Source organism: Sorex araneus, chromosome 1 (assembly GCF_027595985.1).
Source record: "Sorex araneus isolate mSorAra2 chromosome 1, mSorAra2.pri, whole genome shotgun sequence".
Taxonomy (NCBI): Eukaryota; Metazoa; Chordata; class Mammalia; order Eulipotyphla; family Soricidae; genus Sorex; species Sorex araneus.
Window position 1 is genome coordinate 215,379,714 of NC_073302.1, and position 19,172 is coordinate 215,398,885.

Here is a 19,172-nt window from a genome sequence, read left to right on the forward strand (position 1 = left end):
AGATTAAATGGTAGAGGGATGGAAGAGATAAATCAGATATAAATGCAATAAATGGGACAGAAAATTATTGACACTAAGTAACTTGGCAGTGATTCCCCCTGAAAATGATTTTTTTTCCCTTCTGTATATAGGGGAAATCTAGCGATCAAATAATTCTTTAAGTTGCATTTTAAATTGTTCCCCCTCTTACTGATAGTGAACTTAGGCAAAAGCCTAGATAACTTCAAAACTTATTTGTTTCACAACATAGAACTCTAGGTAGATTGTAAAATATTTACTATTCTCACATATTTCACATTTTTTACTAAATGAGAAGGCATAGAAATTCTCATTGGGGGCTGGAGCGATAGCACAATGGGTAGGGCGTTTGCCTTGCACGCGACCGACCTGGGTTCAATTCCCAGCATCCCATATGGTCCCCTGAGCACCGCCAGGGATAATTCCTGAGTGCAGAGCCAGGAGTAACCCCTGTGCAGAGCCAGGTGTGACCCAAAAAGCAAAAAAAAAAAAAAAAGAAAAAGAAATTCTCATCAAGAAAACCCAATGTATTAAAAATCAGGTCTTTTTTTGTAAGATAAATTAAATGATACATTTTCAGCAGCATTATGGCTCTTTTTTCTTAAATAGAATGTGTGATTAAATTCAGCATAGTTAAATTTGAGGAACAATGTTTGATGTCTTCCTTTATTCCTTAGTTTTATATGTTATGAGATGTCTTAGATTACATGGTGAAGGAAACCCATACGTCACAATGAGCAGATCAATTTCACATTCTGTCCATGAGTTTCTGATGCACTGCTAGATAAACAAATCCACTGAAGAGGTGTGAATTTCCTCTTCTTTAGAGCAGCATTTGCTACACAGTTATAATCCTCTAGGGCTGCTCTTCTAACCTCACTTCCAAATAAATTTAGATCTGATAGAGACCAGAACTGGAAAAGTAAAGGTTGTGCTTCTTGGCATAAATTCACCGATTAGGAAGTGATAGTTTATTCAACCCGATTCTGTCATGAAGGCAGTGTTCTAGTAGTTTTATGCAATGAAACATCTTTCACATGTGAAATCAGGCAAAATTCTTTGGTAGGCTAATAGATTATTTTATCCATGATTAGAATAGACAATTCATTCATATTTTTTCAGGGAACACTATCCTTCAATGATAACCCTGTTAGTACTCTTTGGAGTAATAAGTCATAACAGCTCTTCATGTTTCTGAGGTAGTGAGGTGACACAAATAGCCCCATACCATCACAATTTAAGATAGATTTTTTAGAAGTACTTTCTCACTCTCTTCTCTAGGCAAGCAGCTTTCCTGATTATTGGAAAACAATCTAAGAACATTTTCTATAACTATTCCTGAGTAACTAAAAGAAAGTAAGATGACATGAGAAAATAGAATAACAATGTACTAGCATTTTAAATATTTTTATAGATCAATTATAATTAAAATATTTAGATATGTATCTTTTTTAAAACAGAAAATATTAAAGTAATTATGTAAGTAGGAATGAAGGACAGAAGAAGATCTGTATGAAAGAAATTCAGAGAGAAGAAATGAAAGGTGTGTAGAAGGAAGGAAGGGGGATGTGGAAAATCAGATTCTAATTGTTTCTCATTAGGACCCTTTTTTAGCCATTCTCCAATTCTAGTTAAATTATAAGAAAAGATGGATTTTTTTATACATAAAGACACATTTTTTAACCTAAAGGGATAAAATAATAAAGTCAAAGAATCTTTAAAATAACTGTTAAAAATAGCTTTCCACTTAAGTATTAGATGAAGAAATAGGACATCAGAAGTTGGAAATAGAAAAGCTACCAAAATTGCATGCTTTCAAAATCTGACCTTATAGTTATAGAAATAGGTAATCAAACTTATTATAAAACATAATCCCTTTACTGAATAATGTTAAACCACTAGTTTGAGATAGAATGCAAGCTTTTACACATTATGTTCTTTGGAAGTCTTGAAAGCCCAAAGAAAAAGCAACAGAAATTTTGTTCAAAAAAATAAAATAATCCGTCCAAGGACTAAAAAGTATGTTTTCAAAAAACGTATTTTACATTCTTACTCCATATTTTAGGTCAGTTAGAGATAAATAAATAAATATATAAAAATGTTAGCGCAATTTTTACCGCATGCGATTAGCAACCAGGTACCCTAAGTTACCTTTCAGATTCTTCCTCCAAATCATGGCAAATATTTTCTTGCTTTATTGTTAAATGCTATCAAAACTGTTTTTCATTAAGTAAAAGTTGAATCAAATCTTATTCAACTCTATCTTCATAACATTTCCTCTAGAGAAATTTTAAAATATGAATTTGTAGTTTCACTTAGACAAGTATATTAGTGTTCCTGGATATCTTGTCACTTGTCAGCCTAGCTGTGAGGTTAACTGTGTGAACTTTATTATAAGAAGAAGCAGGCTGGCAATATAAAAAACAGAAATGCATTGGTTACACATTTTTTCTAATAAGAGCAGCACCAGATCATATGTGCTAAAATATATTGCGTGGCTTATTTTATATTGAATGTTGTTCAAAAGACTATTACATTTATTAATATGCATTAATTGATGACCATAGCCAGAACATGCCAGGTGGACCAGTTTTCTTGTGGAAATGGGCGCTGCATTCCCAGCGCATGGCTGTGTGACAGGGAAGATGACTGTGGCGACCAGACAGATGAAATGACGTCCTGTGGTAAGTGTGAATGAAGCATGCTATTAGTGTAGATAGTCAGAAAGAAAATTTTATATAATCTCCATAAAATTAATTTTTATTTGTAAATACAAGATGGAGAAGAAGAATATCTCTTACTTTTTATTACAGCCTTTGGACCTGAGTATGTACTTTCATGTTCTGCTCAGAATATATCCCACTGTGAAGCAGCAATCATATCCTTGGCTAAAGTAAATGAACCAAACATTTCAGTTTTTATTAGAACTTGGTCATTATAAAACCAAACTGACATTCTTAAATTAATGACAATGTATCATTAGTCTTTTGTCTATATTCATTAAAATTTTCAAGTGAAATAGTTCATTGAGTGACATGCAGAGTAAATGGGGAAGTCATTTCTTGTTGACATCTATATGTTAAATTATTGTAGCTATAAACAATATAGATTGGCGTTATGTCATTGATAAACCATTTCTTTCATTTCTTTAGACTCAGGATTCTGAAGACTAAATAAATAATCATTATAAGTTTGTCTTATTTTTGTTATAGCAAAATTCCAAGGCACTTTATAATGATTATTGAATTTTTTAAATATTATAAATGTATTGTTATTGAAATTGCATTAATTTCTGGCATAAATTTTATTTAATTATTATTTAATAATATTTAATAAATATTATTAAAATAATATTCACTGTAAGTATTATAATAATTCATTTTAATAATGTATAGTGAAATAGTATAAAACTGGAGCATTTTTTCTAATTTTTGTACTTTATTTCTGGCATGGATATAGATTTGATAATATAAATTTGATAATAACTTGATAATAATAACTATGGGGAAATATTGTTCACAAATTACATGTGTTTAGCATATATATTAATTATGCATTAATTATGTATTTAAAAAATTAAACCCTATTTTGTAATAGTTCCAATTAATTGGAAAATAATTTACCTAATTTTTAAAATAATGTAATTTTGTTTTATTACTTTATTAATACTTTCTATGAATACTTTGTGTAATACTTTCTATGAATACTAGAAATTATTTTAACAAGTTCAGCTAAAATTGGTTTTAAAGATAAAAACTAACTTTAATAACATTGTTTCTGAATTTTCACTTATTTTAGGACAAGAACAATATTTTTTACCTTATCCAGTTTATTTTTTCCATTTTATTTTATTTTCTGATAATATTCACATTCTATTACTTATTTGATAACTTATCTCAAGATGGAGATATATTCATTTTTAACAATTAAGTGCTTTAGTTTTCATCTTTTTAAAATTCAAATTAGAGCTTTAATTTTCTCTCAAATCTGTTTGTTCTTCACTCTCCAATCTGGTTATAGTAATGTTTATTAAAATTATGGAAACTGTAGAAATCAAGAGACTCTTTTTCCTGCCTATGTCCTTCTGATTTATAGCCCAGATGGCCTTGTTCTTATTTTGTCTTGTTCCAGACATTTATATCTAAACATTCTTATTATTTTTCTTTCTATGGTCGCCAAGCTTCTGTTAAGTCGCCTTCTTGTTATTCTTATAGGTTTGTGACATACTTTCACATTTTCTTTGGTAACAATTTCTTGTTTTGTACATTCATCACTAATAAGACTCTGCAGAAAAGTGGGAGGTTAAGAAAACTCCTTGCGGTGTATTGAAAAACCACACGTAGAAATTATTAAAAATAGCTTTTAGTCCCTTGGCCTTATTCAGTACTTTCCTAACTTTTTGCATGAGGATATTAATCACCTGGGATGCTTGTTACTGATAAAGGTTCTCATCCAGTAGATACTGAATCGAGTCCCAGAATCAGTACCGTGGGGAAAACATTCCATAGATGTCTTAGCCTAAGGCAGACTGGGGGGGCAGGGGTTAAATTCTCTGACTTCAATAATTCACCACAATTCAGACCTTTGTAGGGCTGCTGGAGGAAGTTGTCACAGATGATCTATCTGGCTTAAAACATCTCAGAGTTGGTCTCTCACATTGTTAGTGGTGAAAGTTCCTAATCGTGGGATCGGTAAAGACTGATCTGATGCTTCTAGCAGGTAATGCTTGTCTGAGAACTGGTTTAGCTTCTGTTGCTTGTGGCACCTTTGTTTCTGTCTGCCTAACTCCTAAGATGGTTCTGTGGCCTTTTCAGCTGTCTCTATTAACTCTCTCTCTTGTTCTCTTTTTTTCCTCTCTCCTTTTCCTTCAAAAAGGACACTGACTCTTGAACTTAGTACACCTCAGTCCAGAATTACTTCATCTGGAGACCCTTGAATGAATTATTATGTTCCATATCCCCCAATTAAAAAAATAAAAGCTGTGCTTATAGATATCTCAGTTTTTAATTTGTTCTTGTGGGGGATTTTTTGGTGTATATTATTAATTCAACCTACTATACTTGGGAATTTTCTTATGCTTTATAATACCAAAGGAATGGTAGAGGAGGTTTTAATTATGTACAATTTTTAAAAGCTATACCAATTATTTTTATAGACATATATGCCTGTGACAAATTGCCTTAAAATAGAAAATGTAAGCTCCTGCTCAATTACTTCATTTTTTATCACAATCCCCCAACCCTTGAATTCCTCTTCTTTCTTCTTTCCACTTTTCTCTCTCTCCCTTAACCTCACTCAGGCATATATCTTTTGAGCCTAGAACTCTATATGGCATAAAATTTTTAATTACATATTTAGAGTGAGTAAAGATTATTTCCCAAAGTTGACTTAGTGGACTAAATACTTTGAAGTCCTTCCAATATATGTATAAATTGTCAAAAGCCATAATAATGTCATTATCTAGACATATTATATATTATCTGGAGGTTATAGTTCTTTAATCCACATAAGTAAAATATTTTCAATATTTATATTTAATTCTGTATACTAGAATCAGTAAAAAATCAAAACTAGAGTTTATGTGAAAAATACAAGCCACATAATTTAAATTTAATATTTTTGCAATTTTTTTCTATTATCTTTCAAAAGTTTTTGATATTGTCCATATGATAGAGAAAAAAATAAGGTATTTTAGAATAGATCAGATTTTGCTATCATATCTGCTTTTTATTCAATGTAATCTCAGGCAAAATACGATGTTTGCTTCTACAAATTGGGGTTCACAAAAAAAATTACAAAGCTGTTACAAAGAGTACCTATGTGTGAAGGGAAGTAGATAGTATGCATAAATTATAACTCATAAACAATAAATATTAACATGTAATCTGAGCTTTATGTTTCCTTCAAAATTATCTCACAATATTCTAAATCTGGAGAAAGCTAGCACTCTTACATTCTTATATTATCAATTATTTTACTTTGAAATTTCTGTACACTTCCACATAATTATAAAGGTCAAATTCATTTATTTAGGCTGCATATTATCAATCTCTAACAAACGTATTACAGTTATATTTTATTTTAATATCTTAAAAAAAGATTTCAGTAATTGATTCAGAAATAATTGCTTTCAAATAAAAGAGAAGGAAAACATAGAAAAATTTACACATTGATGATATGAAAGCTCATAAATTGCATATGTATTCCACCAAACTGAGAATCATTTTCTTAAGCTTTCCTTACTGAATAAATGTAAATACCACAACAACCTTGATTATCTTGAGAAAAAAAAATTGCCGTTTACATAAGGTCACGCATATAACATAGAGATAATTTTTTAGTGAAGGTTATACCGTAAATTGAACATAGTATCTGAAACAATAGAAGGTTTTTAACAGTCCATTAATCCATATTAACTATTCAATGAGGTTGAAGGAGCTACTGAATAAATATAGTTTCCTTTTCTGTAATTGTAACATGATAAAAGATAGCACTGTAGCACTGTTGTTGTTGTCCCGTTGTTCATCGATTTGCTAGAGTGGGCACCAGTAAGGTCTCCATTGTAAGACTTGTTACTGTTTTTGGCATATCGAATATGCCACGGGTAGATTGCCAGGCTCTGCTGTGCAGGCAGGATACTCTCGGTAGCTTGCCAGGCTCTCCAAGAGGGGAAGAGGAATCAAACCTCGGTCGGCTGGGTGCAAGGCAAATGCTCTACCTGCTCTGCTATCGCTCCAGCTGAGCGATTGACAAGGTGATAAAACATAAGGACAATTTTTCATAACATTTGTCGCTTTCAGAGATAATTAGAAAATCTTTTCTAGTATCCCATAATTTGAGCTTCAACAAAAACAGAAAGTCAAAGAGCACTTATGTTTTGTCAAGAAAAGAAATATTATGAATACCATTTAAGCCTGTCGAATATAAGGATTCATAGTACTATATTATTGGAACAAATATACAGAAACAAATAGAAATATTGAGATATTATTGTTCACTTTTAAAATAACAGTTAATGTAAAAGGCAGAGAAATGGAACCTTTATTTTATTGGATTTTTTTTTTCTGTTTTTTAAGGGAAAACGTATATTGTCTTTAGAAATGATTTCTAAATGAGCAGGGACAATAAGTAATTAGATACTCTGAAATTATGGACATATCACCTCCATGTATTTGTGGAAAATTTATATTTCATTAGAATTTTGATGCAAATCTTTCTTAAAATTCCTTACTTTTTTTTTGAACTAAAACATATTTTATTTGGAGGATTTAGAAGGGGTGGAGGGTCAGAAAGTAGGAGAGAGTAAAGTAAGGCACTGGAGAGCAGAAGGCTTCCCTGAGAGACGAGACACCCCTACACACATCTCAGCATTAGGTATGAAACCATGAAAGTACATGTCAGGAAGGGAGATGTGTGAGCCACACGTGCTCGGCTGCCACATGTGGTTGGCCTCATGCACCAAAATTCTATCCTTTTGATTGCATTATTAAGCAGAGAAAAATCGTAGATGTTTTTCCTATTGTTTCATTGATAGTTTTCGCCTGAAAATCATTAGTTGTATTTACTTAAATTCTATTATAATTTATTTGTGAGGATTTTTTTGATATATATATATTAGAAGTCAAAAATAATACTTCCCTACCAATAAAAATCAGTAAATTTAAAAAACTGCTGTGTTAATTACTTTTTAAGGCATTTTTATTAGTTTTAATTAATTTCCTAATAAAACAATGTTAGTTACTACCTCCTTAGGATTATAGAGGACAGATTTGAAAATGTGTAATATGGACTTGGTATGTAGTTGTTCATACAACACTTGCTTTACATGTGTGATATTGTGGGTGTAATGCCTTGATCTTCAGATAAAATAAATCAAAATCAAATAAAAATATATCATCTAATAATGCATAGTGCTATTTTACATTTAATTATGGAATTAAATGTCATTACCCCTTAGAGTCTTCAACTGCTAGTTTGAACCATAACATTCACTGATTTTTTTGTTTAGTCTCTGAGTTGTATTTGCTTTACATTTTCTAAGCATTAGATACTTTATCCAAGAGAGAAAAACATTTTGACATTCACCTTTAATCTTGAAATATAAACATAATTTTTTATTGTCCTGTCAGGTAACAAAAGGAAAGTCTTTTAGAATTATTGATTAAAGTATGCTTTGGGCATTCTCACATTTCTGCTACTTTCCCTTATATGTCATTGTATGTCAATATGTCAGAATATTTATTCGTTTCTATACTACTAGCTTTTGATGTAGTCTTTTATCTTTCTAGTCAAAATTTTCTTTTTCATACTTCTATGCTTGCATTCTATTTAGGTTCTGATATACTTAATGTCTTTAAGATTTCGATTTATTATAATACTTTAAAAACCTGTTCTTTCTCTGATGAAACATAATGAAGAAATATTGAATTTAAATAGTTTTCATTCAAATGTAATATTCCAAATGAACATGCTTTGAGTTACTGCTTTCTGATGGATTCAAACTATGATCGACTTTTCACAACTGGTGATGCATTGCCAGTTCCCTGGCGTTTCGAGTAAGTGGCACTCTAGGACTGTATCCAGTATTCCTTGATGGAAGAGAAAGGGTCTATGCATCGCCTTGAATTGAACACAGGACCCAGTGCATACAGGATGCATGGTCCTGAGCTTTGAGTGACAAGACCATAAAATTTCTTTTTCAAGAATCAAAAACAAAAAGTTAACAAAACATGATACAGAATAGCTTATCAAGTATATATGAGAAATTTCCATGCGGCATCGAAGTTGTTTATTAAATTATGTGCACTTATCTTATTAGTTGTACAGTTTGTCAGTTTTATGATTTTTTTAAAGAAAAGTATTTTCACTTGTAACCCATTTACTTTGCATCATTGCTGGCCATTATATTTTCTTTTTTACAGATAATATTCAAACGTTCATTTTTTTTGCTATTTAAAAAGTAGGAAAAATATTCAATATTCTGAGTTTAATTGAGGGGATATAAAACTGTCACCCCCCAAAATATTGACAGTCTTGTAAACTAGTGTAATCTCAATTTAAAAAGATAAAATTTCTATTTTAGTTAAAGACAAAAACAAGCGAATAAAATTTTACTTTGAGCATTACAGAATGTGTATTTTAGGCTTAAAATTTGTTTGCTCATATTTTACTGTTCAGAATTCTTACTTATGATTTGTCCTTAAGTATTGAGTTTTAATTTGAATATCACAGTTTTAATAAAACATTAAAAAGGATACTATGAGTTATAGTGATGTCATTTAAATCCTTTATCTCCTGAGGATACTATCACCAGTGTGCTTCATAAATCTAGGTACTAAAACAATACTCAGTATCCCTATTTTCATACATAAACACTACCAGATTAATTCGAGAAGCCCTCATTTTTGCCAAATAAATTATTGAGGGTAAAGGAAAATAAGTTTTGTGAAGGTTGATTAAGTCAATCTTCAAATAATCTTCTCTATATAAATCAATTAAACTGGATAGCTTAAAAATCAAAGTAGATTTAGTTTAATAAGATAGTTTAAGTGGTGGAGTGCATGGATGTTTTGCTTCAGTCCAGTACCTTTTATTCCTTGCCCTACGGTTTGAAGAGTGAACATTGTGGGTATGAACTCAGAACCTTCATTCTGCAGTATCATGCTGCATGTTCTTGGTTGTGGTCCCCATTTCTGTCCATGTCCTACACAACAAAGTGGTTTTATTTTTCTTTTTGGGTCACACCTGGCAATGCACAGGGGTCACTCCTGGCTCTACACACAGGAATTACCCCTGGCGGTGTTCAGGGAACCATATGGATGCTGGGAATCGAACCTGGGTCGGCCATGTGCAAGGCAAACGCCCAACCCGCTGTGCTATCACTCCAGCCCAGTACATGACAAGGTTTTGTCCTAATTAACAGTCAATGTCTTAAAACAGAAAATAAGTGTTTTTCTCAAAATCTGTTCCACAAACTTTTTCACAAAACCACTGATCATTGTAATTTTATCTGATTATTTTATCATGTTGATAAATTTACAAATGCATTTTTTTCTTTTTATTTTAACATACCTAAAACATGGGCTATAATAATTTTAATATTATATTGCTTGGGGTGATAAATTTATGAATTACAGCTAGTTATATCACCTCTAAGTGGATTAATCTTACTATAAAAGAATTTTTTTTTGTCTGGAAACATTAAGACTCTACTTTGAATATCATGGTTATAAACTGTCAAATATATTTTCATCTGTTTTATTTTTCTCTCTCTTGCCCTTGATGTTATCTATCTTTCAATAAGTCTCTCTTCCTTTTTTCTTTTTTGTGTTATTTGAAAAGTACGAAGGGAGGTCTTTTAATTTAATTAGAAAATATTTTACTTTAAAATCTAATTTTTTGCATTTGTTGACTTTCAAAGGCTTATTATGAAATCTCAGCATTCACATCTTCAAAATATTTATAAATATACTATAAATATATGATGCCAACTAAACTTATTCTGTCAGTTGCTATAACTTTGTTATTGTTTTTCCTTTCAACTTGTGATGTGAATATCTTCCAAAGACAAACTTAGATTTAACTTTGCTAATTTGACTCTTTAGGAAAAGATTTTGTCTTTTAATGTAACATATGTTGTTTTTTTAGTTTTGGAGTACATAACTCCATTTAGCTCTTTCCCTCTGAGGGGAGGTTGAGTTTTCTGGTCCAAGAAATTCACAAACATTAATTTTTCTTGAATTGTGATGAATACAAAGAACTCTTAATCAGATTATTTTCTTTTCAGTTTACTAGGAAGGAATCATTTAAAACGTTTTAAAAGCAGAGTCCTTAACTTACTGTGTGGTTATGTTCTAATAAAACTATCACAAGTTGAAAACATTCTAAGTTGAAAATAATTTAATATACTTAATTTACCAAACATTATAGCTTAAGTTTCCTTAAACATTCTCAGAGGAGTTATATTTGTTTACAATTGGGGAAAATTAACTAAAGTTAAGTCTAATTTATTAATAATGTATTGAACATTTCATGTAACTTATTGAGTCTTGTACAGAAATGAAAAAAAAGAAGTATCCAATTCAAAATGAAAAACAACTGTTTCTACAAATTCATATCCTCTTAACAGCATTGTGAAGTAAAAAATTGGGAATGTGAATATTTTCAGCCAAAGATCATCTGCATTTGAGATCCTCAAAAATTAGTCCGTATATTTGTTTCATGTTTCTTTTGTCTCTCAAAGAGAAAGGAGACACATCATGATTACAGTCGCAGCAGAGAACAAATTAAGTTTAACATTGTCAAGAACAGTTTTTTTATTAGATTTTTTTAATCTTCACAGAATTTCCAACTTGTGAGCCACTGACTCAGTTTATATGTAAAAGTGGAAGATGCATCAGCAGCAAGTGGCAGTGCGACTCTGGCAAGTACCCGCTGTTCTCTGGGGTTTCAACAACTGTGCTACCTTAACTCCTTCAGAGGGATTTTTTAAGAGCCAAATACAAGAGCTGTGATAAGAATCATTAAACAAGTAGCTGGCACATCAACGTGGATTAGCATTAAAGATAATGAAGCTCAATACCTGTCTACAAGATCTGATAAGGATTGGTGTTCACATGTAGTCTTTCATAGACAATTTTCTACAAACAAAAAAGCAAGGGGAAACTGAAAAATCACTTGAAAAATTTAATTTGCTAAAGAATTCTTTTTTTTCTTCAGGTTTTTAAAATATTTATTATTTTTTTTTGGAAGTTAACATGTGAATAGGAAATGGAAAAAAGAAGCAAAGAACAGTCATACACAATTACATGCAGTTATGTCTGACATGTCCTTTTAGGTCCTGTTTACCTACACAACTAAACATCCATTATGTTATTAAGATCATATGTTTATGTATCATGCTTCTTTATATACCATGAATATTTACCATTTCAAAGTCCCAAAGCTATAGAGTATTTGGTAAACAAAAATACACAACACTAACTGGAAGGAAAAACTTTAATCCAGCCTTTCTGGGCAATGAAAATTTCTTACAAGACAAAAATGGCAGCAAGACATTGGCATAGTTACAATTAAAATACTGCATTCCCTGTAATGTTCAAGTGAAAAGGAGATAAAGTAACAAGAGTAACAAAGTATAAGCTTCTAAGAGAATTATCCACTCATTCTAGTAAAATGTTATTAAGGAAGCCTAGTGCTAATGAAATACTGACACTGTGTTCCTGCAAGCAGCTAGAGACACATCAAACCAACCAGCAACATCCAATGTGACCAGAACAGCCCCTTCCCCTGCAAGTCACTCCCCCTTGTGCTGCCAACCGCAGAAACAAGACTGATGTTTTATTACTCATTGGTGGTTTAACAAGGTTATGTCCCAGAAGCTCCCTTTCTATCAGTTACAACAGATAATATATATACAAATTGGGTTAATTCACTAAGTTCTACTTTTATCATACATTGTCACCTCAGGACATCTAAAAGCTTAGATGTTGCAAAGTAATCAATGAACTTTGTCCACAATAAACACGGGTATACAAAAGTACACATCTAGACCTACAGTTATAACCTCGACTGTCTTCTAGCTGAGCTACTATCAGAGCCCTTCCCTCACCTTTCCTCTTCTTCACCATTTCAGTGGCCAAGTATAGGACACATCTTGCTCCAAGAGGTGGATTAATAGACTCTCAGAAGACAGTCCTTCCTAAAAATTAAAAATTACATAGGAATTCTTTACTAATATTACTTTTTAAAATATATTGTATTAGGACTTATAGCCATGTTAACTAAAATGTATATATAAAACAAAAGATAATCTGAACGTGCCTATAAGACTCATGGGTACAGAACCCTTCCCTGCAAACCCCTTCCCAACAGTCAGCATTCCCTTCATCATTTTCTTTCCCAGATCCAACCATTCCTATGAATTATTTTTAAAAAAGATATTTTCTACTTTTAATGGTGTACTTTCAAACAAGGATTTGTTTTGTCCTTTGTCCACTACAATCTGAGTGCCTTCTACATAAAAACTTTCTAACCTTGTTTTTTTTTTTTTAAGATTTTTAACTTTTTGGGGGGCGGAGGGGTTTGGCCCACACCTGGCTGTGATCAGGGCTTCCTCTTGTCTCTCCACTCGGCAATCGTGCCTGGTGGGTTGGAAGGTAAGGGGGAGTCAAACCCAGGTTGGCCACATGCAAGGCAAGCACCAACCTGTTGTGCTGTCACTCCAGCTCCTCTCACCTAGAATCTCGCCTCTTCTCATCCCTATCAACCCAGTGGACAGACTGGGTTGACAAAATGATTCTAATGTCAAGTGAATAGTAACCATTACTACTCCCTCAAATTGTTTTCAGAAGCCTTTCCTAAGAATTTCAACAAAGTGTACATAATGGACTTGTTTACTAACTCTACTTTTACACTGGTAACCTCTTTAACATCTAGAAAGACTAGATGTTTGCAATTAGGACATCTGTCCTTTATTCACAATATATACACAGCTAAATAAAGCAAAAGACAGACATAAGGGACAATGGCTAATCTCGCCTAACTAAAAACATATGAGTCTAATGCCCTTTGTGCTCCCCTCATCCCTCTCTGAACCAGCACAAATGAAAACTGTTCAGAAGCAGGTTGATCATTCTGATTATTCCATTTCCAAAAGACTACCCCTAATGTATTTTAACAAAAAACTATCTACAAAGTGTGTTAATTTCACTACCTCTACTTTTAACATACTTTGTGCACTTCTAAACATCTAGAAAGACTAGTTGTTTCAAATAAGGACTTAGTTTGTCCTCTATATACATAGTAGTGTTGAATAAACCACACACATGTAACAATGGTTTTATCTCAAAGCCTCTTCACTGTGGTCTAGAACCTTTCATTTTCCCCTAATTCTTCCACTCCACCACCAACCCCTGGTGAGGGTAAGTGCAATTTCATTCCCAACAAGGTCCTTTTCTTTCTTTTTAAAGGTCTTTTTTCTTGAAGACAGCTTTTGATGAATTTTAACACTAAGTTACAAATGTGTTCGTTTACTAACTCTACTTTTGTTATACATTGGCAGATTCTGGAGATTAAGTATTTTAAAAAATCAGGACCCATTTGTCCAGTATATATTTATATATGTGTCTGTGTACATATATATATATATATATACTATATACAGTAAAGTTATAGATGAAATACAATGTAACATATTAGGGCAGCAGGTAAGCTGAAAATAAGCTGAAAATTTCTACTCAGCAATTTGTTCCCGTCCACCTCCCTCAACCCAGTAAGTATACTGTTTGAAGAGGTGGTTTAAAGATTGCATCTCTAAGGATATTTCCCACCGACTTTTTATTTACAAGAAGCACTATACTACTTTTAACTACATTCAGCACTTAGCTAGGTATCTAGAAAGACTAGATATTTCATTTAAGAATCTGCCCACAGTGTACACAGCACTATTAAAGCAAACTGCACACATAACAATGGTTATATTTTGAGGTATCTTCTAAATATGACCATTCTGGCCTTAACTTTTCCCTTATTCTTCTCTCCACCACCAATCCAACTTCATGGACAAGTGCAGGAATGTATGTTTAGAGAACTAATTCACACCCCAGAATCTTTTATAGAAAGCCTTCCTGTAACAGTCAACAGATTTAAAGGTGCTAATTTTACTTTTTTGCCATACACCAGCAACTTTTAAAATCCAAAGTAGAGGTCCCCAAATTTAATTTGGCCTACCACCACCTTTTCACAGTACCCTCTGGGAAACAAAGGACCCACCCTGCACCCACAATTGCACGAAAGGCTACTACTGCCCCCCCATCCCTCCCAGTGGCCCCTAGGGGGAAGTATCGCCCACTTTGAGAATCATTTTGAGCTAGAGACTAGATGCTGCAAAAATTCTGCCCCCTATAAACAGAGCAAAAGAAAATGCATGTAACAAAAATGATTGTCTTAAAAAACGTCTTTGTATGCACAAACACACTAGCATATCACCTTTTGCAATTCTTTCCCTACCACCTCCTCAAACCACTTAGCAGGCAAGCACACTGCACACAGAGGTGATTGAACAGCCCCACTTCCAGGACAGTATTTCCCATCAGTCTTAGTAAAAATGGTATTTACAACGTGGTATTTCACTACCTCTACATTTAACATACGTTGGGCACTTTTAAACATCTAAATGGACTAGATGTTTCAAATAGGACTTAAATCTGTCCACTATATACAGCAGTTTTGAACCAACTGCACACATGCAATCGAATCTGAGTGTCTTGGAAATATGAACATTCTAGCCTAACACCACCCATTCCCCACCTCTCCCTTTTCCAACCCCAGTTATAATGTTCACATTTCAAAAGACAATATCCCCCCCCCACCAATTTTGCAGTAAATGCAAGTATACTCTTGGTTATACACTGGTAACCTCTGTTAACATCTATAAGGATTAGATGTGATTAGCTTCACACTCACTGTCCATTATATATTCTATATACAGCAATGTGAAACAAAAGAACAAACACAACGAACAATTACGCTGACTCACTATACCCACACTGGGAAAGAGCTCTCTGCACGACCCTCTCCCTGCTCCTGTCTCACCCAGTGCACCAAGTGCAGGGCTCAAAGAGACGCTTTGCCACCTCCCCCACCCACCCCCCACATGAATTTTGTCTTTTAATTTACAAATCATTTTTACAACTACTACTTTAAACATACATCAGGCACTTTAAACATCTAGAAAGATTAGCTATTTCAGAAAAGTACTTAACATTGCCAATCGGCACACAACAGTGAAGAATAAAATGCAGACACACACACAAAAAAATGGTGATAATATAAAAATGTCTTCTAAATTTGACCAGTCGGCATGGATGGGCCCTTCTTCTCTTCACGGTCTCTCGCTGGCAAACAAAGGTGTCTGGGAGTCCCTCTTGATTCTCGCTTCCAGAGGTGGTAACAATCCCTTTTCAAAAAGTCATTTCCAGGGAGCCGGAGCGATAGCACAGCGGGTAGGGCGTTTGCCTTGCACGCGGCCGACCCGGGTTCTATCCCCGGCATCCCATATGGTCCCCCAAGCACCGCCAGGAGTAATTCCTGAGTGCAAAACCAGGAGTAACCCCTGAGCATTGCTGGGTGTGACCCAAAAAGCAAAAAAAAAAGTCATTTCCAGAAGACATTTTTATAGTTTTTTCTTCTTTTGTTTCTGTCTTTTAAGCAAATGGGCATTTACATGTCGCTTCCTAATTTCTACCATACGTCGGCAACCTCTTCCCGCCTAGAACTAAAGATGTAGCACAAGATTTTTTTCTGTTTTTTGTTGTTGTTGTTTGTTTGTTTTTAAAAAAAGGTTGGGGGTTAAGTTGAGAGCAGCTTTATCATATTATGTACACAGGCCTTCGCTTGGCGGCCAGGAAAAAAACATCTTTCCAAAAGGATGGTGGGCACTTTCGGTCGAGGAACCATTTTCTCTCTCCAGGGAGCATCTGTTTCTCGAACGAAGATCGCGCGCCATGGGCGGGGGAGCCGATGCCTCTGCGCGCCGTCGATCGGGTTCCGCTCGCCTTGAGGGACCCTTCGGGCCTTGGTCGGTCCTGGTCGGGTGCGGCCTCGCCAGGGGGACGGGGCGGTGGGCCCGGGTCCCGGATCTGCGTGACTTCATCGCTCAGAGAGGTGGCGGGCCGGGCCTTGGCGCCGCCTGGCCTCGGTGGGCCTCGGTGGGCCTCAAGGGGGGCCTCAGGGGCCCCTGCGGCGTTCGGCCATCCGCAGGCGGCCGGCGGCCCCCAAAGACACAGTCCAGGTCTCCTCAGCCCGAGTCCGCCCCCGCCCCCGGCCCTCCAGCTCGGACCCTGGCCCGAGGCCCGAGGGCCTGGAAGGCCCGGGGAGGCCGTGACGCGCTCTCCTCTGCTGCCTCTGCCGGAACTCAAGAATTCTATATTAAATTCTTTATTAAAAAAAAAAATCCTTTGTAATCCTAGTGTGGAATAATTTTTAAATTATTAAGAAATTATCCAGATGTTCTCTATTATTTCATCTTGTTTTATATCAAATGTTGCTTTTTATTATAAAAGCATGGTTTTTAATTATGATTATAATATAAAATTATAGTTTTGATCATTAATAGATAATTTGTGCCAAACACAGGCAAATCCTTCTTTAGGAAATGCATGTATCCTCAACCATTAATTAAAATCTCTGTTTTCACTTCACATTATTCTCAACTCCACCCTGAAATAGCTATTAAATAATAGAAATAACATGCTACAGTGCCATATGACAATTTTCCAATAAAAATAAATCTATTCCAATTATAAATAAAATATTTACTATCTGGTGATATATATTTATATGCATATATGCCTATATACCACATATGTATATACATACACATAAGGTTATTTTATATGTGTATATATGGTATATGTAGACATATACATATGCTAAGGTGTATATATACATATATATGTATACATAAATATACATAAGGTTAATACATATGGTCACTGTCACTGTCACTGTCATCCCGTTGCTCATTTATTTCTTCAAGCGGGCACCAGTAACATCTCTCATTGAGAGACTTATTGTTACTGTTTTTGGCATATCCAATACGCACGGGTAGCTTGCCAGGCTCTGCCCCTTGGGCTTGATACTCTCGGTAGCTTGCCAGGTTCTCTGAGAGGGGCGGAGGAATCGAACTGGGGTCGGCTGCGTGAAAGGCCAAAGCCCAACCACTGTGCTATCTCTCCAGCCCAATACATATGGTATATATATATATAATATATGCACATACTATATGGATATCACTGTATCACTGTATCACTGTCATCCATTGTTCATTGATTTGCTCGAGCAGGCGCCAGTAATGTTTCCATTTGTCCTAGCCCTGAGATTTTAGCAGCCTATCTTTATTCATCCTTCCCAATGGTGCCACATTGGAGACTCTTTCAGGTTCAGTGGAATGAGATCCATCAATGTTACTGTATTTGGCATATGGAATACGCCACAGGGAGCTTTCCAGGCTCTGCTGTGAGGGCAGGATGCTCTTGGTAGCTTGCTGGGTCGCTGAGAGGAAGAACTAGACTAAAAGAGGTGGAAAAGCCTCAAATTCGTATAATCATATTTAGATATATCCATATAGTACATATTGTGTTTATTATTGAAGTATATTTTAGTATTACTGGAATATAATATCCATGTACACATGAATATATAGACACATGCATATAAATCTACACACACATAAACCTATAGTACTCAGTTTAACAGTTTAGTTTTGAATAGATTGTTGAAAATTGAGACTTTTAGCAGTTTTACATACAATAAATTCAAGTCCTTGAATAATGTTATTTTATTTAACTTTAGCCAGGATTTATACTTTCTCAATTATAAAAGAGAAGAAAGTTTAGTAAAATGACGTTATTTGTATATCATCTATATTCAACTAGAACTCAGGGAGAACAGAGTACATAGTAAGCACTCATGTTGGAAAATTGAACTAACTTTGAAATAATATTCTAAAATCTGGTCATAAAGATTCTAGGTTTAAATACTTAGTTTCCCCAGTAGTTACATCTTTAGATGTATCATCTCTTGAAAATCCTATAGTCACCTTCATTCTTTTCCATTTTCATTCAAACTATTTCAAGCTACATGGTCTCATTTATGAGAAAAATTGAAATCCATCCTCAAAATCCAAGTCAAGATTTGTTTATTTTAGTTTATTAGTTGATATTTCATCACACTTAAAAATATAAAAATGATTGTCATATTCTTAACTTTCAGTAGCAATATTAACCAAATATTAATGGTTTCTTTGTCAATAAAGAGAATTGTATAGTAAAAGGAAATATTAACCATTTCATAAGGAAAAGATTCTTCTTGTATGTTTCTATAACCTTGATGTTGATGCTCCTTTCCAGATGATGACTGTGGGGATGGGAGTGATGAGATTGGCTGTGTTCACTCTTGCTTTGAGAACCAGTTCAGATGTTCAAGTGGCAGGTGCATCCCAGGCCATTGGGCCTGTGATGGTGACAATGACTGTGGAGACTTCAGTGATGAAGCCCAAATCAACTGCACCAAAGAAGGTCAGTCATTTTGTAAAACTAGACAGAGTATATATTCTGCATGTGTAATATATGTAGTAGTATATATATTATAAA

General features: G+C 34.1%; 1 protein-coding gene across 1 annotated transcript in view; it reads left to right on the forward strand.

Moving 5' to 3' along the window:
- The window catches only part of LRP1B (LDL receptor related protein 1B), a 1,943,003-nt gene that overhangs the window by 1,192,712 nt on the left and 731,119 nt on the right, over positions 1–19,172 (forward strand). The window contains exons 18-20 of the mRNA XM_055124030.1: positions 2,586–2,702; positions 11,360–11,440; positions 18,930–19,097. Of these exons, the coding sequence (XP_054980005.1) occupies positions 2,586–2,702; positions 11,360–11,440; positions 18,930–19,097 (366 nt within the window). The remainder of the gene's footprint in view (positions 1–2,585; positions 2,703–11,359; positions 11,441–18,929; positions 19,098–19,172) is intronic.